Genomic DNA, 21,288 nt, shown 5'->3' with positions numbered 1-21,288 from the left:
TTATGCTGTCAGTAAAACACTGTTCATGTCATAATTAATGACCGTCAAATTAATTTAAAAGATATATAAATTCTGGACACGTCCCTACTGTTCTAGGCAAAGCTCTTCATAGAATTCCAGCCCCCGGAGTAAAGTTACCTAAAGAAATCAAGGCCTGATGAATTTCATTCATTACATTCCTGTAAAGTTCCTTCTGCCACTCATGTAAAAGCTTCCACTCTTCTTCAGGGAAATAGGTCGCAGCATCGGAGAGAGTAACTGGCACCTGGAACACAAAGATGTAGGTCATACACTTATGGCAATAATACAGTAAACTTTAATATTTACTAACAATACAATAATGTTACACCTGGTATTACTTTCTGCTCTTACCTATATGGGTACCTACGGACACCCATAACTGTCCGCGTTTCCCTCCTTGTTTTAAAAGCTGGTAAGAAATTGTATCTCCATGCACAAAACTGCTTTACCCAAAAATAAATGTGTGTATGAACATGGTCTGCACAGCCCCAGGAACATTTGACTAAGGGTAATCCGTGAAGACACTTCATCAATAAATGATTAAAGTTGTGAGTTGAAGCTTGACACTATACCCATTTTCCATAATCCAAAGTAAAAAAAATGGTTCTCTTCATCCATGAATCTTTACCCTACTCTTAAAAGACAATTATAGGGAATATAGGATACCAAAATCTTTGCCTATTAATATGTCCCGATCAGTAGCTACAGCAGTGACATACTACAAGACTCGCACCTGGTCAGGACAGTTCTCTGGGGTCAATCTAGCTCAAGGGCAATTAGGTAATCCTTTCAAGATGTACTGTTGTTGCCCTTACAGGAGACATGTTCTGCTGCAAATTCAGCGCATTGCTGAGTATATCCCTTTTAAGCTTTACTTTCAAATGGCAGTGAAGTTAATCATTCAAGACTTCCTCCTAGAGGATTGAGTGGAACAGGACACTCTGAGAAATTGTATCATTGGTTAGGGGAGTTGGAAACCCAACTCAGACAACAACCACAATCCTTGTCAGGATGAACCGCAAAAGTCACTAAATTAATCTGTGCTTAACACTCTGGGAGCTTGGCACAAAAGCAGTCTTTAATTAGAGGTACTGTGTCCAGTATTTATGCCACACAAACAGTAATAAAGTGAAAACACAACAAGAAAACTCCGGCACCAATTCAGAAAAATAGAGTGAAATTTAATAAATAAAATTAGACGAAGGTGACAAAAATCCAAGTTGTAGACCAGGAAATAAGAAATGTTAAAGGTTTAAGTAAAAATAGCGGAAAGAAGCATAAATCACAAACTGTGGATATCTGGTTTCGCTAGACTGGGACAGTGTCAAAAGGTCAGGCTGACGGCACTGGTCTGCCAGCTAGATACAAGAGCCAGGTCAGTCTTCCTGAAAAAGTTACCTTCTCAAAGTTCAGTGAGTAGACTTTAAAACTTCAGGATTTCCCAAGAAGAGTTCGCCTAATGTCAGCCAAGTGTCCAGGACCTGGGGAGGCACCTTTTGGGGATCTGGAACTCCTCTAGTAGAAGTGAGCAGAGCTTGGGAAGGTCCAATTGCAAAAAGGCAGCAGGGTAGTTGAAGGGTGGCCTCTGGAGTTTGTTGTGGTCTTGTAGCTCAGTACAGGAGGTCAGCCAAATGGCGAGAGTTCTTCTGGTAGTCCTGGATTAAAGGAGATCGTGCGCTCTCCGTCAAGCAGCAAGACAGGCCTCAAGTTGAAGGTAAGTCATCCGTAGAAAAAGGCAGTTTTCAACCAGCAGTTCAGTCCTCTAGTAGTAGCAGAGCAGTACTCTGAGTACTCTGAGAAACAAGGCAGGCCTCAAGCAGCGGGCATTCCCCGGCAATACAAGGCAGTCCTTTTGTAGTATTCCGCAGGTCTAGCAGTGTACTGAAGAGTTGCTTTAAGTGTCCACTATGTATACTTGGTGCAGCTTTGAAGTGGAAGAAACTTCTACGGTCCACCTAGGGTGACAAAAGCCTACCGTCAAGTTCTTTGTGAGTGTGCTGAGGCGGCTACTTTTAAATGTATGTAGGGCAGGGAACAGTTCCACCCTTCCCATGCTGGCTGCATTGCCCTCTCCTAGCTACACCCAGGTTCTATTGTTCTCTGTCTAGGACCAAACACATTCCGGATGGGGGAGAAAATAAAAGGCACAAGCAGCTGGAAACTCTTTGAAGGCCGCAAAAAGCTTAGGGTAGGAAAATGTCAACTCTCAAAATGTGGCACTGCAATCTTAAATCTAATTTTAATGTTAAAGAAGATTTTAAATTACAATTAGAGCCCAAATAGAACATTTTACCTGCTCCCAATCAAAGGTTACCACTTATTAAATGCAATAAGATAAGCCAATGTTATCCTATGGGAGAGGTAGGCCTTCCAGTGGTGAAAAAAAAATGTAAAAGATTTTCACTATAAGGATGTTTGAAACATGTGTCCTACTTTTCAATAAAATGCACCCTCCCCTATGGGCTGTTTAGGGCCTTCTTTAGGGGTATCTTATATGTATTAAACTGGAAGGATTAGGTCTGGCAAAAGGTTCATTTTCCCAGGGCGAACTAGCAATTTGAAACTTCACGCAGGCTGCAATAGAAGGTCTGAGACATGTTTAAGGAGCTACTTAAAAGGGTAGCACGATAAGTACTGCAGGCTCACTAGTAGCCTTTAATTTACAGACCCTAGGTGCATATAGTACCACTGTACTAGGTACTTATAAGTAAATTAGGAGTGCCAATTGAGTGTAAGCTGATTTTTACATGTTTTCAGGAGGGAGCACAAACAGTTTGGCACTTGATAGCAATGGTTAAGTGCACGGAGTCCTAAAAGCCAACATAAACAGGTGGGGTGAAGGCAAAAAGTTAATGGGTGACCTGCAGAGGGGGGCAAGTCCAACAGACACATAGTGAAGAAAAGTTTAAATAATATGAACATGAGTGCAGGCATTTTTTTAAATCAACCTGACTTTGTACAACGATTGTTAGAGGAATTTTCGATGCACTTCTGACATTGTACATTCTCTTTAATGGCGCCCGAACATGGTACCCTTTGATACTTGGTCTGTATTTTATATAGACCTTGGGGCATTTATAATGGTGCTGAATGGCTTATTCTCACATCTCTTCTCACCAAACACCATGCGCACCCAGCCCCAAACGCTCCTTACGTCCAGGTAGGTACCTTACTCTTAATCAACTTTGCAGACGGCATTGCCTGGGCTTTCCAGAACACTAACTGGATGTTAATTTGGAGGGAATTCAGATGTTGCGCCTTCGAGAGAACTGTTAGTTCTCATAGACAATTTCAAATTGTCTTACGCACTTGAGAGGCATGTCTTGGAGGACCTGCTCATGGACTCAATTCACCAAAATGCCTGGGCTAGAAGAAGCAACATCGCACTCCATTTGACCTTTACTGTCACGCACACACACACACATGCTTATACATTCACACACTCTTGCGCACATAGACAGACCCTCACCTGCAAGCATGCATCCAACATTCATTTAACACCATTTTTTACTTACATTAGCTTCCAGGTATGGTCATATTACAGCGAATGCATCCATTTTTTTTAAATACACTAATAGTGAATAATATTATTCACCATTAGTGTCATAAAACAAATGGACAGAAAAACAGGCAAGTGGAGCTCCAAACAGTGTCCGTTAAGAAGAGCTGCCCCCGTGTTCCAGGCACTGATTGTGCCACCTCCTGGACCAGGGGATGCAAAAGCAGTGGCAGGAATAGCAAGAGACAAGCCAGGGGTCGTAGCTTTTCATTGTAATTTAGATTAAACAGATTCTAATATCGTTTTTGCAAAACCTGCAAACTGCTTTTTAGTGTTTTCATTTTTGCAGTAGAGATCCTGCTTTGATTTGTCACGTCTGCATTGAAAATAAAATACACCTAGTATTTAAGGGGCTTGTGGCAATGGAGATGGTGTGGCCATGTACTGCAAGTAATAAAGTGCCCTGTTACGCACATATTGAAAGTCACCTCGGAGTTCCATTGCATTATAAGGAATTCGGCCTACGACGTCATCCCTCACTATAGACCGGGTACTCCTCCGTGAGGTGATATTTCATCTCATATCTTAGAACTGGGAGTCTCTAATTGGCAGAGGTAAGTACCTTTGTTGGGACCCTTGCATCTAGTCAGGGTAAGTGGGATACACACTTTAGATAATCCCTGCTCACTCCCTTGGTAGCGTGGCATGAGCAGACAGGCTTATCCCAGAGGCAATGGGTAAAGTACTACGGGTAAAAAGCAGGATCTAAAAACGATTCTCACCTGGCGGTCAACACAGTGTTTTTAATCCTTAGTTTAAGGAGTGATGCACACAGGGGAGGACGGTTTTACCTACATTCACATTCAGACGCCCTATGCCCAGGGTCCTAAAAAAAAGTCATACAAATCCCTTTGGCACACACTGTGTATATGATATATATTAAAGTGTTACACAATATTGTGATATCAGTAATAAACAATTGAGTATTTTCAACTCCACACAAAATGTTTTGATGTTCCAAAACTTGAACTCCAAAGGTCATTTATAGTAGGTACTTTCAATGTTGAAACAGCAGATTCTTCCCTGTAGCCAACAGGTGTTTCGACAAATATATCGACTTCATCAGGGATTAGTATATCTCTGGATGATCAGTATAGAGCACAGCAGTGCTGCACAAGGGAGGCCCGTCATCCACCCTAATCTGTTTCTCAGAGCCGTGTATCAATTTTACATGCCATTAAGTCCCAAAAATCACAATGGTCCAATCTTTGTATCCCAGAGACATCAGAGCAGGAGGCCAGCACACATAAGCCCTTTGAGATTCTTCTTCAAGCAGGTTTCTCAGCACAGTTGCAATCTTTGTCCTTTCCTTGGCAGAAGCAGACACTGCAGGCCAGCCACAAGCAGCAAAGGGGCAGTACTCTTCCTCACAGCTCTCCTCCTTGGCAAAGGTTCCTCTTGAGTCCAGAAGTAATTTAATTCTTTGAGGTTTACGATCCACCACTTTTCCCCCATTTTGTCTTTGTTCTCTTTATGGCAATGGACTCTGAGCCCAGCCCAAACCAGTTCTGTCCTCTCTAATGCAGCATCACTACAGGAGGTGGAGACAGCATTGTGCAGAGAAGACGCTGCCTATTCAGGTATGAAACTACTCACACCACTCTAAATGCAGCAAGGCTTTATGCAGCCCAGTCCCTGTCACTCCAAAACCAGACAGCCAATACACAAACCAGAAGAGGCACACAGAATGGTTGAATAACAAAAGTCCTACTTTCTAATAGTAAAAAGAACAATTGTTGGACAGAATGCAGAACAATGTCATACATTCACCTCAGTACAGGGATCTGGACCTAAATCCATTGTTTTTTTGTTCCCCATGCCATTCCAGCTTAGACCTAGCCATATGCAAATCAGTCTTGACCTTGTTCCTCAAGGGAATAGTCCAGCTCGAAACGCCAGGCCAGGTCTTCCCTGGACTGGAAACAAGTATCTTAGGGCTGGTTTTGGGGTTTCACCCCTCATCAGCCAGGTTAGCTTAACTCCAATGGCATCGAGAGCACAGTACCCACGTCTGGGCATATCCGTCCCACTTGAGGTGACATATGCAAAAAGAACAATTGATGGGCAGAATGCAGAACAATGTCATACATTCACCCCAGTACAGAGATCAAGGCCTAAATCCATTGTTTGTTTGCTCCCCATTCCATTCTAGTTTAAACCCTTCCATATGTAATCAGTCTTGACCCTGTTCCCAATGGGAACAGTCCAGCCTGAACTGCCAGGCCAGGTCCACCCAGTTTGCCCTAAGTTGGCAGGGTATGCCCAGACGTGGGTCCCTTGCTCACTTTGCCACAGATTTCAAGCTAGCCAGGCAGATTAGGGGTGTTGACACGAGACCAGTCCCAGGATGCTTGTTTCCGGTCCAGGGAAGACCTGGCTTGGCAGTTCGGGCTGGACTGCTCTCATGAGGTACAGGGTCAAGACTGATTTGCATATGGCTGGGTCTAAACTGGGGTGGCGAAGTGAGCTAAAGAACGGTGATTTACAGGCCCTGGCACACTCAGTGCAATTTACTAGGGGCTTATCAGTAAACTAAATAAGCCAATCGTGGATAACCAATCACAGTAGTAATTTATAGAGAGCACTTGCACTTTGACACTGATCAACAGTGGAAAAGTGCCCAAAGCATCTAAGCCAGCAAAAACAAAATCCCGAACAGCATCAAAAACATATGAGGTAGAAGCAAAAATTCAGGGGAAACCATTCCAAGGATGCCAAGTCTAACACAATATATCCTGTTCTGCTAGCTTCTCCCTCAAGAATTGTCACTGTGTTTGCCGTGTTCGCAGTGACAGATCCTTGTTGGAATCAAGCTTCAAACAGCCCAAAACTTTACAGTGTGGCTCATCTTTGCCCTGAAGGGCGGTGACCAAATTTCGCAACAGTAATATCTCAAAGCTGAAGGATGACAAAACAAAGGATTGATTTTTTTTCAAAAACACACAGGCACCCTGTCGTACACTGACCTTCATGTTCAAGGCTCATGGCAATGGAAATCTCTTCCATCTTTGCACAGAAGACATTTTTCTAGGATTTAGGAAGTGGCTCAAGAGATACCTTTTTAGCCAGGCTTTTGGACTGAAACATAGCTGATAATCCCGTGTCCAGCGACAGCCTAATGCTATTGACAGCATTTGACTCCCGGTTAGTCCATTTGGCATCACTTTAAAGGCCTTGGAACTGCCTTTAGATGTGGTAGGGTAAAAACAATACGGAAATTTGCAAAAACGAAGTAATATGAACCATTAGAAGAATGTGGACTACCTATCGTCAGTTAAGTTGCCGAAGACAGTCTACATAGAACATGAATAAATAGGGTACAACATATTTCACGGTAATACAAACAAAAGTTAAGTTGCAGAAATTAACAGTTTAATTGTGTTCTTTTAAATTAAAGTTAACTTTATGCACATCCTTAGGTTGCGACTATAATACACCCGCACACAATTGTCTAAAACTTCGGCATTCTCTCCCCACTCACATAAATAACTGCTAAAATTGTCATTGAATACCTGCAAAGCAGGACGCACAGAAATTGGAACGAGGGAGAGAGCACAAGAGAGGGACACCAAAACATGGTCTTAACCTCAAATACTTGTACGTCCAGATCATGGGTAAACCAGGAAGTACCCGCACAATAGAGCACAGGCACCCTGTGTACTCACCTTATTTGGGATCTGCTTGAACATTTCTTTTCTGAGCGCGATTTTAACGCCGTAATTTCAGTTTCCGTCCTATAACAGGGTAAAATGTATGGCCTTAATTGCTAAATAACGTCTTCCTGTTGACCGGTAGTAACAAGAATGTTGTTCGGGTTGCCACCATCATCTGTCCGACTGCCCATGCCCAGAAGCCGAAAGAGGCCTCTCAAGGACATGCTCAGACAGCACTGAGAGAGACACTGATCGTTGACACTAGATAAAAGTAAAGTCCACATTTGTAAAGCGCACAATCACCCGTAAGGGTCTCTAGGCGCTGGGGGCCGTCGGGAAGATTAAGCGAGCTATTGCCCAGAGTCACATGGTGCTGGGCTACCCTGCCGCCGGAGCCGGGGATCGAACCGTGGTCCCCAGATTCCAGCGTCAGTCGCCCTGGCCGCGGCGCCACAGATAACGTGTGCTTTTTCCGGTTGTTTTCAGTCCGCTGAGCCCCGGCACTCAGCAATTTATAATTTATTGTTAAGGCGTTTTCATCGTTGCTAAATGAGAGATACTGTAATAAAGGTATTATCTATAGAAGTTTTTATGTTTCCTGCTTCGAATTTTTTTTTTTTTAAAGGGAGCAGTTTCATTTTTTGCGCATGCTCCTTGGTGTGCTTGCACGGGCGTTGCCCTCGGCATTACTAGCGAGTAGTGCATTTTTTGTAAGTTCAGGTTGTTTGTGCGCATGCTTCATAGTCTGCTTGCACGGGGGTTGACCTCGGCATTGCTAGCGAGTAGTGCGTTTTCTGTATGCGCAGTTGTTTTAGAGTATGCAATGTTTGGAGATGTGCCTTCTGTGGAGATTCTGGTTTCAGTCTTGAACAATTTCCCGAAATTATTGAATTGATATGAAATTGAGAACTTCGCTTTTGGAGCAGCGCAATTTTGTCTCCAAAGTCCAGAGCTCCATTAGGGGTACCACGCGGGTGGATGGCGTCCCCCCCACTTATTTTACCGGGGGGACGCCGTCCATACATGCCAACATTTCAGGAGAGCAAAGTGGGAGATTAAAAAAAAAAAATCACAAAAAAAAATCGGGAGAATGGGGCTTTGAATCGGGTTACTGGCATGTATGGGCTGTGGAAGTGTGCTGCTGTAGGATCGGACATTTGAAACGTAAATGCACGTTTCTTTTCTTACCTTTCAGAAGCATGGAGCATAATGGAAGGCAGAGAGGGTGATACAAGTGTTGGGCACTGGCCTGGCAGGTTGTTGGCAGTGCATGCACCCCCAGCCCCCCTGTGGCAGTCCGGGCTGAAACAGTCCCCCCCCCACCCTACTTCGCAGGTCATTAAAAGACGATTCCTTTGTTAATGACGCATTGTTGGTTTTTCACCCCATCGAGAGCCCCTGCATCGCCCTCTTTGCTGAAAGAATTAGCACTTTACACAATACCATGCCCTATCAGCAGAAACCCCAGAGGAATCGGGTTTTTGCTTTTAGGAATCGGGAGGCGGGAGACTAGCCTTCAAATCGTAGTCTCACGCCTGAATCGGGAGGGTTGGCATGTCTGGCCGTCCCCCCTGCCAAACAGCTGACTTCACTCTTTGGCCTCTCTGGGACGAGGAGCTCGGCATCTTTCGTGACGTCACTTCCGTTGACAGCGTCCCCCCACTTCTTTTGTTACGACTTGTGCCCTGCCAAAGTTCATCCTTTTACGTTTTGACCGTAACATATATATATTTGTACATGTATATATTTGTGTGACTGAATGTCATTAGCGTAAAGTGATGCACTTGACCAGATACTGAAAGTGCATTTACTGTATAATCTCAACATTTACATGAGTGTGCATACTAATGTTTTCCTTATAGTATCACTGAATTGCAGTTCTCATATATATCTGCATTTGTGTGGTGTGAATAAGATTGTTAATTCTTACATAATCACATATTCATTTGAATAGTATCCTGCATTTATTTTATAATTGTATGTGTATTGATAACCATGCTTTTAAACGCTAACTTGACCAAAGGCCTTGGCATTTGGAGTCTTAATGTTTAACCTTCAATGAGAAATTTGCTTGTGTTCCAATGTTTTTCTCTTATTTGCTGGTGCGTTCACATGGTCTCATAGTTAGTGAAAGGCACTCTGTATGAGTGAAAGTGAGGTTTAAGAGAACAACTTTTGGCAAGGGCGAGAGGCACCAACGAACAACGGGAGGACCCTGACTCATGGAGACGGAAGGAATCCAGGGACGTTCTGATGTACAGACCAAGAGAAGGGAGAATCGGATGAAACAGCCAAGCTTTACTGTGAGAAGGTGGAATAGTACTCAAACACGTGGTGTGAGATTCTCAAATTCTGTTTTAAGTTTTATATGGGGGTCACAATCTTGCTTTGGGCAGATTCTTTTTAGACTTCGAGGGCTACAGACCTCTTTGCTATATTTCCGTTGCATGCTAAGTTAGCGTGAGCTTCGCTGCCATGAAGCTGCTTTTGAACACATTACTAAATGCCTTTATTTTACAAAACAATGTTTGTGCCTTTCATATGAGAACTGTATGCCTTTCGCGTTCTGTGCTGTTCTCTGGGGTTTAGTCTGCACACGATGTACAAGGTCGATAAACAATGCCCCTTGTGATTCTGTTCTCGTGAGTCCCTCGCACTTAGACATAACACGACACACAGCTGCACTATGGAAAGTCGAGTGCTTTTAATATTGCAGAGATGCATGTTATACATGCACTTGGAGAGACATCTTTCCAGAGAGAAGAGCTGTGCTGATCCCGAGATGTAAATCTTTTATCTAGGCCTTGAGGTATGGGGTCTTCTTTTTTATAATAAACTATATCTTATCACGGGGAGGGTGGTTAGGTCCTATAGCCCTTTTCCACTGCCTTTAAAAATTTACATACCCTTTTGTGTTCTATGGAATTGTAACAATGCTGATGGTATTTATCCTATGATCACCCAGATTTTTGCTTTTTGCTTCACTGGTTTACGACTTTCCCTGGCTGTGGGCCTGCTAATCAGACCCACAGCCTAGCTGTTCTCTCTATCCCAAATTGTACCCAGGTACTGAATTGGCACTGGGCCCTCTCTAAGTCCCTGTACCCAGGGCTGAGGTGCACCCAGAGGTCTCCCAGGGGCTGCAGCATGTATTATGCCACCCCTGGGTTGACTAACTAAACAGACACAACTGGCTGCTTGACAGCTGGGACAAAGTGGTGTACTCACCCTTTGCTATAGATATAGTATTCCTATATCTAAACCTAAATGGGCACACATATCTCCTATCAGTCACTCCTATGGCAGGCCTTGACAATCCTGAAGGCAGAGTGCTTGGAATCGTGTGAGATAGTGCTCTGGCATGAGCTGAGCCTGTCTGCGGCTTTCGGGATCCATCCCTTAGCCGTTTCCATGATATCGCATACCATATACTCTTAAGTGCATTATAATCCTCGCGGTTATATGCCAACTCTGGTATCGCTTTATCAAAACATCTCGAGTAAGGTGTCATACGAATTGGAATACTAGCCCCTCGCCAATTCTGGCGACGGGGTTAGCATTCCACCCTTCTAGAGGGACACGACATGTTGGTAACCTGTAACCCCGGTTAAAGTCAGACAGAGCCTTAGCTCCACAAAATGGATGCTGCCACCGAGACACAAGTCTGCCCTCCTGTTGCTGGGAGTCCTCCCAGCGCAGGAGGCAAGGACAAAGGGTTTCCTGTCAGGGGCGGTGCCAGCACCGTCCCAGACAGGATTTTGTGTATCCTAGGTAGGCAGGGCTTTAGAGGAAGGTGACTGCAAGTGGCACCCCGGTGCTCACTGTGCATAGGCCGGCTTGAACCAGTTCCAGGGGCACTCCAGACCCTGAGCTGGGGAAAAGCCCGCCAAAGGAGAGGGGTGTAACCACCCCCCTCCTGGTCCCACCCACAGGGCAGGACTTAGTCGCGTGCCAGCCCCCTTTTGCAGGATAAAGGTAGGAGCAGGCCCCCTTCCAAATCAGATCAATCTTTGAATCCTGAACCGACCTTCTACACGAAGAACTCAAGACTCTTCTCAAGATTTCTCCCTTGTGACTAAGGAGTAGTCACCCTGCAGCAGCAGGCACCAACCAAGCATCGCGGTTTGTTGCCAGTCTCTCCTTCGGATCAAGACTGCTCCAGCACGACGAGAACTGGCTTCCCTGGCACCTCTGACCTCAACCCACATCATCAGCCCAGCTGTGATCTGTGGGTGCGACGAGACCTCGAGGGACCGGCCATCTTCAGAACTGCACGACGCTTGTCCAGCACGACCACCGAGTGACCCTCGACCGAGTGCTTTGGGGTAAGAGAAGCCCCGACCCTGAGCAGCTCCAGCACCGAAGTTCAGCCCCCCTGCATCCACGAGATCTGCGTGGGGCCCTTCTGCTCTTGGCTGCTCACCGCGTTGTCCAGGTCACTTGCCCGTTGGCTAGTGGCCCTTTTACGACGCTCCACGACGACAAACACCGCTGGTCTGGTTGCTCCAGATTGGCCCTTGCTTCCCTCCATCAGAGAAGCACCCTGGACCCTCCTGGTCCACTCAAGATGCCATTTTAGGTCCACCGCGTGGGCCTTGCATTTGCCAAGACTTGTTGCCCCAATCCTGGGTCCAGCGACGTCGACAGCAGAGATCTTCGTGGGACAGCTCGCACCTCCATCCTGGTCGCCGACAACGCCTCCTGGTCCGAGAGACTGCAGAGCCCAGCAGCGCCCACTCACCTGGTCGAGGTGACTTCGTCCGGTGCCATCCTGGTGCCCACCTAAATCACTGGCTAGTGATTCAGAACTTGGTCCCCTCTGCTTTCAGTTCTTCTTCTTCCCTGATCCAGGCTTTGATCACTACGAACTTCTTCACTGGCCGCCTGCCAGCAACTTCTTTCTTCAGGCTCCTGGTTCTTCAACGAGGGTTTCCGACGCAAGTTCAACCCTATGCAGCCGCAGCCCCTGGGCTAGGTAAACTGAGTACCCCGGTGCTCCAGCATAGTCCAACACCCTAAGTGTTCGGATCCACTCCCGTTTTCGACCCACCTAGTCGGGTTCGCCCGAGAACAGTAACTTTGCCTTTACTAGCCTCCATAGACTTTTTCCCGCCTTACGCGTGAGAGTTCCCACTCTGCACACGACGTCCACAGGCCTCCTGCTCCTAATCTAAGTGTTTAGTATTGTAGGCCTAGCGATTCTAAAGTCTATGAGAATAGTTACTTACTGTCATATGCATATTTACACCCTGATAGAGCGCCGGTAATAACAATCATGCCGACAAGGACTACAACTCCCAGAAACCCTGGCGTCGTGGGCGGAGATATAAAAAGAGGAAGTCAACAACGCTGGACGTCGGATATTTTGGTTCCGGACCGGGAGAGGTGCGTTTCGTGTTTGGAGTTCCTGTGTTTCATCTTGAGAGCAGTGGCCGTCAGCTCATCAGCCTCGTGAGTTAGCGTAGAGGTGGAGTCTTTCGCCGGACGCCTCTTTCCGGTGAGGCGGTGTTCTGTGCTGTCGGATCCGTTACCCTGCTCGCTGGCTTGTGCGAGTGCAGGGAAGTTACAGAGAACGAGAATTCCGTCACACCTTGTGAAGCTAACAAGGTGCTTCCTTTGTTTTACTGGTGTGAGCTTTCATCCGCGCCCCTGTTGGCAGAGCCTTTTTTCCTCGGCTCATACAGGGTGCGCTAAGTGTCTACAGTCCTTTGTTTTCCTTGGCGTCCCCGTTGGCAGAGCCTTCTTACATCGGCTCATGCGGGGAACGCCTTGTGTGTTTCTTCCCATGTTAAGCGCCCCTGTTGGCTGAGCCTTCTTGCACCGGCTCGTGCGGGGGTGCTCCGTTTTCTTTGGTCGTTACTTACGGTGCCCCTGTTGGCAGAGCCTTCTTGCACCGGCTCATGCAGGGTGCACCACGCTAAGAATTACACAGATCTGAGCCTTCTTATCAGGTACTGTAGACCTTACTTTACTTTAGGGGTGACGTAACCCGTTTAATAATCCAGTATTTTCTTACCTTACGTAGTACTTTGGTGTTTGGTCTGTGCACTGGGGATTTGGAACTTAATCGACTCCATCAGAGTAGCATGGTATGTACTGAGTAAAATCTTCCTACGTGCCTGTCATGATATGGTTACCCTGATCTCAAACCCCCCATATGATTGTGTATTATAGGTGGTGTGCTCTATGTTTCGAACCTGTTTCTCGGACCAGATAGAGGGGAAAAGAGAAGTATCTAAAGGGCCTATTCTTAGTTAATTTACAGGTATTGGCCACAGTGATTCCTTGAGCATTGTTTGTGTTGTATACATCAAGAATTGAGACGATCACTCTTTTTTCTTTTCTTGTCATTTCAGTTCTCCCTCCCTGCTGTTCCCATCCTTCCCTTCCTGTTTATTATTTTTTCCTCTTGCCCTCACTTGATCCTTCTTGGGCCCTGGCTATAATAGCTTTCTGGGTTCGGATAGATCAGGAGGTGGCCTTATTACATCATCTGGCTGATCCCGAGGACTTGGAGGATAACAGAATATCCGACCCAAGTTTTATCGTCCTCCCGATCAGTGGGTTGTTGGTAATAATGGCCTCATTGGATGACGTATTGGCAGCATTGGTGTTAGTACAGGAGGAACTCCAGTCATCCAAGCAAGAGGCAGCAGAGCTACGAAATAGGCTTGATAACATACAGAGAAACCCTTTCAGTGCAGGGGCTGGGGGAACACCTCCGACTAATTCAGTGGTGGTGGAAATGCCGACTGTTATACCTTTAGCTAACCCTGAGCGATTCAAGGGTGATGCTGGTTCCATACAGGTATTCTTAACCCAAGTTACGTTACATTTTTCATGCAAACCCAGATCCTTTCCCACCAACCAAGCCAAGGTGGCCTTTTTAGTTTCATATCTGGCCGGTGATGCTGCCCAGTGGGCAGTTCCCCTAATTCAAAGGAATGACCCCATCATTCATGATTGGGAGGCCTTTCGGTATGAGTTCGTAAAAGTGTTTGACAGACGAGCAGACACATATACCGCAGATAGAGAGTTGTTGCTTCTGAAACAGGGTAACCACGACCTGTTAACATACTTGAATTCATTTAGGAGGCTTGTCACAGAAACCAAGTGGCCGGAAGCCAAACAAGCTTCCTTGTTTCATCAGGGATTAAGTGAAGAAATGAAGGACGTCATTGCCCAAATAGACCCTCAACCGACTACGTGTGAGGATTTGATAAATCTGGCAATGCGCTTAGACCATAGGATGAGGGCTCGAAAGGGTGATCAGAAGAGTCGAACCACACCATCTTATGTTTCTTCCAAGACCTCTGATAGCTCTCCTGTATCAGGAGCTGAACCCATGGACATAGGGGCAGTGAGAGCAGCGTTAACCATGACCGAGAAAGAACAGAGAAGAAAGAACGGGCTGTGTCTGTATTGTGGTAAAAAGGGGCACTTCGTGCGAGAATGCCCCGTTAAGCCTAAGGTGTCTAGATTCCGCTTTAATAAGGGGGCATCAGCAGTAGTGGAGAAACCGACGGAAAACTAGAGGGCTCCGAGGGTAATAGAGGGGTTCCTTGGAGTCGGTCAGTCATCCCTTCACTCTTGAACGATTTTGTGGGTAGGAATCATTTGTTCATACAAATTAAACTGTCAGTACACTCCGAATGGGTTGAGATACAGGCCATGGTGGATTCAGGGGCCACAGGGCTCTTTATGGACACAACAGAGGCTAGAAGACTTGGTATCCCCCTGATCCCGAAGTCCGTCCCTGAAAAGGTCTATGCAGTAGATGGACGGAAATTGGATGTAGGCCCCATTAGTTACCAAACCGAAGAGACAGACATGTTGTTTGGAAGTCACCAAGAAAGGGTTACGTTTAGCATCATACAGGCCCCTCATTCTGGCTTGATTATAGGAATACCATGGTTGAGGTTGCACAACCCCGACATCGATTGGGAAGAGGGTATTGTAACCATGAATTCCGCATATTGCAAAAAACATTGCTATGAAGACAGTCCTAGACCATCCTTCTCTTTGGCCAACAGTGTACACATAGCTACGGCAGCCGAAAAAGATGTGTGTTTGCCAGAGGTGTATCATGCCTTTTCCGGGGTGTTTGATGAAGTGCAAGCTGAAGTACTCCCTCCTCATCGACAATACGATTGTCAAATAGATTTGGTTCCTGGAGCTGTAGTACCCAGTGGACGATTGTATGCCCTGACCGAGCCTGAGAACGCTCATTTAAGAGAGTATGTGGATAAACTGCTTAGGTTAGGGTTCATTCGGCCTTCCAAATCACCTGCTGCGTCCCCTCTTTTCTTCATACCCAAAGCGAATGGAGAATTGAGGGCGTGTGTTGACTTTAGAGCCTTGAATGCAGTCACAGTAAAGAACCGTTACCCCTTCCTCTCATTCATGTATTATTGGAGCAAGTCAAGACAGCTGTCATTTATACCAAGCTGGATTTGAAGGGTGCCTATCATCTGGTGAGAATGAGAAAGGGGGACGAGTGGAAGACAGCATTTAGACCCGATACGGCCTTTACGAATATTTGGTCATGCCATTTGGACTATGCAACGCCCCGGCGGCGTTCCAGTATTTCCTGAACGATGTTCTACGAGAGATACTGGATCGTTATGTAGTCGTCTATATAGACGATATATTGATATACTCAGAATCGGTGGAGTTGCATATTCAGCATGTCAAGGAGGTCCTAAGGAGATTGCAACTGAATAGTCTCTTTTGTAAACTCAGCAAGTGCGACTTTCATGTCACCACAGTTGAATTTCTGGGGGTGATGCTTAGTCCCCATGGACAAGAAATGGCAGAGAGAAAGATCAGAGCTGACAAGGAGTGGCCTGTGCCACAAAACATCAGAGACATTCAGTGTTTCCTTGGTTTCGCCAACTTTTATAGGCGCTTCATCAAACAGTTTTCACGAGTAGTGGCTCCCATTACGCATCTATTGAGAAAGAATCAGACCTTTAACTGGACGCAAGAGGCGGATGAGGCTTTCCAGACGTTGAAGGCAGCTTTTGTGTCCGCACCGGTGTTGGCGCATCCAGACCCAGAGAAGCCCTACATCGTAGAGGCGGACGCCTCCGATGTTGCCCTAGGGGCCATTCTATCGCAAAGACATGACTCAACAGGGCAGATGCATCCAGTTGCGTACATGTCTAAGAAATTGAATGGGGCCGAATCCAATTATTGCATCGCCGAAAAAGAACTGCTGGCAATAAAGACGGCATTCACCGAATGGAGGCACTTTCTGATGGGAGCAAAACACATGGTGACTGTCTACACTGATCACAGGAATTTGCAGTATATGACATCAGCTAGGCTCCTCACACCGCGACAACTCAGGTGGATGCTGTTCTTTTCAGGGTTTCATTTCGCTATCACTTTCCGTCCGGGGGTGGAGAACAGGAAGGCTGATGCCTTGACAAGACAATCCTCACTGAAAACACCAGAAAGGTTGGGGGAAAAAGCCATCATTGACCCAGCCAATAGGATATGTGTTATCCAACCGGACGCATTCTTGCAGGGACTCCGTTTAGGTATCAAGACCACGTACTGGAGGGATTGGTTACGCAGGCATCCTGAATGGCTAGTAAAGGATGGATATCCAGTGAAAGAAGGAAGGTTATTGGTACCCACGTTGCCTCTTCGTAAACAAGTGTACAGTTGGTGCCATGAGTCGCCTAGTGCAGGGCACATGGGGGTGGACAAGACCATCGATCAGCTCCTACGGAGGTGTTGGTGGCCCTCCTTAAGAAATGACGTTAAAGGATGGGTTTCACAATGCGAGGTCTGTGCAACATCTAAGATGGATCATAGGCGCCCGGCTGGGCTGCTCCAACCATTGCCCACTCCTTCGGTTCCTTGGGAACGCATTTCTTTGGACTTTGTGGTGGGTCTGCCGAGGGATCAAGGGTGCACAGCGGTGTTGGTGGTCATAGACTATTTGACCAAGATGGGCCACTTCATTGCATGTCCACAAGTTCCTTCCGCTGGTCACTTGGCAGGATTATTGATGGAAAATGTTGTTCGGCTGCATGGGCTACCGTCTGTTATAGTCTCTGACAGGGGTTTGCAATTTACTGCCCGTTTTTGGAAAGCTTGGTGTTCACGTTTACACATCGAGACTGCTTTGTCCACCAGCTTCCATCCCCAAACCGACGGGCAGACTGAGCGTCTCAATCAGACACTGAAACAGTTCCCGAGATGCTATGTGGACCAAGGCAAAGACAAGTGGGTGCAATACTTGTGGCTTGCGGAAGTGGCCTATAATAACTCCACTCATTGTGCCACTCAGGTATCTCCCTTTTATTGCACGTACGGGCGCCATCCACGCTTTCTTCCTTTTCTTCATCCTCATGGGGAACAGACAGTGCCTGAGGCAGCAGCAAGGGTGTCTCACATCAAGGAGACGTTGATGAAGGCCCAAACTAGTCTCCAAGCTTCTAAAGCGGTTTACAAGGGAGCTGCGGATAAACGCAGAAGAAAGGGCCCGATGTACCAAGTGGGGGATCTGGTATGGTTGTCTACCCGGAACATCAGATTTCGTAAGTACAGTGTTTTCAACCCGAAATACATCGGCTCCTTTCCCGTTGTACAGCGTGTCAATCCTGTGGCCATGAGACTCGGTTTGCCTAGACATTTGCGGTTGCATCCGGTGTTTCACGTGTCACTGTTGAAGCCCTCTTCCTCTCAACGGCGTCAGCCGCCTCCTCCGGTGGCTTCTCCGGATGGTCCTGAATACGAGGTGGATGGCATCCTGGATTCCAAACGGAGGGGTAGGGGCCTCTGTTATTTGGTGTCGTGGAAGGGGTATGGCCCGGAGGAGAACTCTTGGGAGCCGGCGTCGGGGGTGCATGCCCCTCGGCTTGTGGCGGAGTACCATAGTCGTTACCCTCTGCGACCTGGCCCTTTTGGGTGCTCTCGGTGAGGGGGGATATACTGTCATATGCATATTTACACCCTGATAGAGCGCCGGTAATAACAATCATGCCGACAAGGACTACAACTCCCAGAAACCCTGGCGTCGTGGGCGGAGATATAAAAAGAGGAAGTCAACAACGCTGGACGTCGGATATTTTGGTTCCGGACCGGGAGAGGTGCGTTTCGTGTTTGGAGTTCCTGTGTTTCATCTTGAGAGCAGTGGCCGTCAGCTCATCAGCCTCGTGAGTTAGCGTAGAGGTGGAGTCTTTCGCCGGACGCCTCTTTCCGGTGAGGCGGTGTTCTGTGCTGTCGGATCCGTTACCCTGCTCGCTGGCTTGTGCGAGTGCAGGGAAGTTACAGAGAACGAGAATTCCGTCACACCTTGTGAAGCTAACAAGGTGCTTCCTTTGTTTTACTGGTGTGAGCTTTCATCCGCGCCCCTGTTGGCAGAGCCTTTTTTCCTCGGCTCATACAGGGTGCGCTAAGTGTCTACAGTCCTTTGTTTTCCTTGGCGTCCCCGTTGGCAGAGCCTTCTTGCATCGGCTCATGCGGGGAACGCCTTGTGTGTTTCTTCCCATGTTAAGCGCCCCTGTTGGCTGAGCCTTCTTGCACCGGCTCGTGCGGGGGTGCTCCGTTTTCTTTGGTCGTTACTTACGGTGCCCCTGTTGGCAGAGCCTTCTTGCACCGGCTCATGCAGGGTGCACCACGCTAAGAATTACACAGATCTGAGCCTTCTTATCAGGTACTGTAGACCTTACTTTACTTTAGGGGTGACGTAACCCGTTTAATAATCCAGTATTTTCTTACCTTACGTAGTACTTTGGTGTTTGGTCTGTGCACTGGGGATTTGGAACTTAATCGACTCCATCAGAGTAGCATGGTATGTACTGAGTAAAATCTTCCTACTTGCCTGTCATGATATGGTTACCCTGATCTCAAACCCCCCATATGATTGTGTATTATAGGTGGTGTGCTCTATGTTTCGAACCTGTTTCTCGGACCAGATAGAGGGGAAAAGAGAAGTATCTAAAGGGCCTATTCTTAGTTAATTTACAGGTATTGGCCACAGTGATTCCTTGAGCATTGTTTGTGTTGTATACATCAAGAATTGAGACGATCACTCTTTTTTCTTTTCTTGTCATTTCAGTTCTCCCTCCCTGCTGTTCCCATCCTTCCCTTCCTGTTTATTATTTTTTCCTCTTGCCCTCACTTGATCCTTCTTGGGCCCTGGCTATAATAGCTTTCTGGGTTCGGATAGATCAGGAGGTGGCCTTATTACATCATCTGGCTGATCCCGAGGACTTGGAGGATAACACTTACCTGCTAGTAATTCGCATTCCACTTCTTGTGTATATGGTTTTTCGTGCCCCTCGGGCATTTGTGTAAATTGTGCGACTTAAAGTATTTTTATAAGAGTTTTGTTGTGTGGTTAGCTCCCTGACTCATAAAGAGTTCAGGGTAGTCTTGTTAGAAATAAATAAACGTTTATTTTCATAACAACGTGTCTGGTGTCCTTTCACTTGGTGTTCAAGGGGTAATGTGATGGTAAAACAGCTGGCTTAACACGCCCTCTAGAGTCTTAGCCTTAGACTGCTCGTATCCATGCTACTAGGATAGCTGGTCTATAAGGTTGACTTACAACCAATCATCAATAAGGGTTGTCTGGACTGATACATAGTGATCACTAGAATAGTGAGCACTGCATATCAGGCCAACTTCTCACATTGGTGAGCAGCGGTTGGGATTTGAGCTTGCTGTTGTTTTACCACGCATATCCTAAGAATATCATTTGAAAGATCACATAAGTACTGAGGTACATATAACTTAGCTTAGAATACTCTGAGTTCTACTGAACCAGCTGTTGTAGCTCCTAGGGCCTAGCACACCCTAAACTACAGCTCTAGCAAGGGATCAGTAGGCAAACATATAGTGTAGGTAAGTGCACCACTTACACCTTACTAGAAAAGCATGTCTACCCAGGGAGAGTCTACTGAGACCCCCCTTGTGGATATTGACCCTCCACAGGTCAAATCAAGATATGCAGCTCTCAGTTTCCAGGAGATGAGACAAGTGTGTACCTCCAGGAAACTGAAACAGGGGTCTAACCCCACCATTCCCTTTCTGATAGGTCTCTTAGAGACATATGATGCGAGAAAGATTTCTCAGCTAGATGGGAATATGCCAGCCTTAGAGGGTACCTCTGGGGATCCAGACCTCCCCAACACTGCAAAAGCAGTTGAGGAGGAGGAACTCGAGGAGCTCTCTGGGGATGAGGTAGACAAAGGTCTTGAGGTAGTCAGAAGGCTAACTAGGGCCAACTTAGACTTACTTGGGCTAGGATCTGGGGGACCCCCAGTACTGACCCGAAGTGGGCCTAACCTTGGAGTTAGGAGAGATAGATCTCTTTCTAGGGACTCCAATAGATCTCTGCACTCTAATGCCTCTTCTCAGAGGAGAAGGAACTCTCCCCAGAGGAGATTGACTTCCCCCCAGAGAATAGAGCATGAAGCCAGAATGAGACAGGCTGCTCTGAGGATTGAAAGGGAAGAACTTGCCCTGGCCAAAGAAAAGCTTGCCTTTGCTAGAGAGCAGCAGATGAGTGGGATGGTTCCCACTGGTGGCAGCAATCTCCCAAGAGATAAAGAGAAGGGTTTAGATACTAAACACCTGACAAAGATAGTGCCCCCCTTCAAGCAAGGGGATGACATCCAGAAATGGATGGCTGCTTTGGAGAGGGCCTGCACTGTGCAGTGCATTCCCCAAAGTCAGTGGGAAGCTATACTGTGGCACTCCTTTGATGGCGAAGGTAGAGACAAGCTCCTCACTACAAGAGTGGAGGATGCTAACAGTTACCAGGTCCTGAAAAATACACTGGTTGATGGGTTTGGTTTAACCACTGAGCAGTACAGGTTGCTGTTCAGAGACACCCAGAAAACTCAGTCTCAGGACTGGTCTGACTTTGTGGATTGTGCCACTAAGGCTTTGGAGGGCTGGTTGCTGGGTAGCAAGGTTACTGATTACACAGGGTTGTACAATCTCATGATGAGAGAACAGATTTTAAATAATTGTCAGAACCAGTTGTTGCACCAGCACCTTGTTGATTCAGATCTGACCTCTCCCCAAGAA

The 21,288-nt window shown here is 46.7% G+C and overlaps 1 protein-coding gene across 5 annotated transcripts in view; it reads right to left on the bottom strand.

Annotated features, from left to right (window-relative positions):
• Positions 1-7,882, bottom strand: part of LOC144755652 (uncharacterized) — a 131,788-nt gene extending 123,906 nt beyond the window's left edge. Inside the window, exons 1-3 of one of the 5 annotated variants that reach the window (XM_078644805.1) lie at positions 7,688-7,882; positions 7,246-7,494; positions 139-265 (exon numbers count right to left, since the gene is read on the bottom strand). In XM_078644805.1, the coding sequence (XP_078500931.1) occupies positions 139-265; positions 7,246-7,269 (151 nt within the window). In that variant the 5' untranslated portion in view covers positions 7,270-7,494; positions 7,688-7,882. Of the gene's footprint in view, positions 1-138; positions 266-7,245; positions 7,495-7,687 lie in introns of those variants that run through there. The other 4 variants (XM_078644806.1, XM_078644810.1, XM_078644808.1 and 1 more) reach the window with 4 other exon arrangements.
• Positions 7,883-21,288: the final 13,406 nt, after the last annotated feature.

Source organism: Lissotriton helveticus, chromosome 5_1 (assembly GCF_964261635.1).
Source record: "Lissotriton helveticus chromosome 5_1, aLisHel1.1, whole genome shotgun sequence".
In the NCBI taxonomy this organism is placed as follows: domain Eukaryota; kingdom Metazoa; phylum Chordata; class Amphibia; order Caudata; family Salamandridae; genus Lissotriton; species Lissotriton helveticus.
The sequence above is the reverse complement of the archived record's forward strand: the minus strand, read 5'-3'. Positions and strand labels throughout refer to the sequence as shown.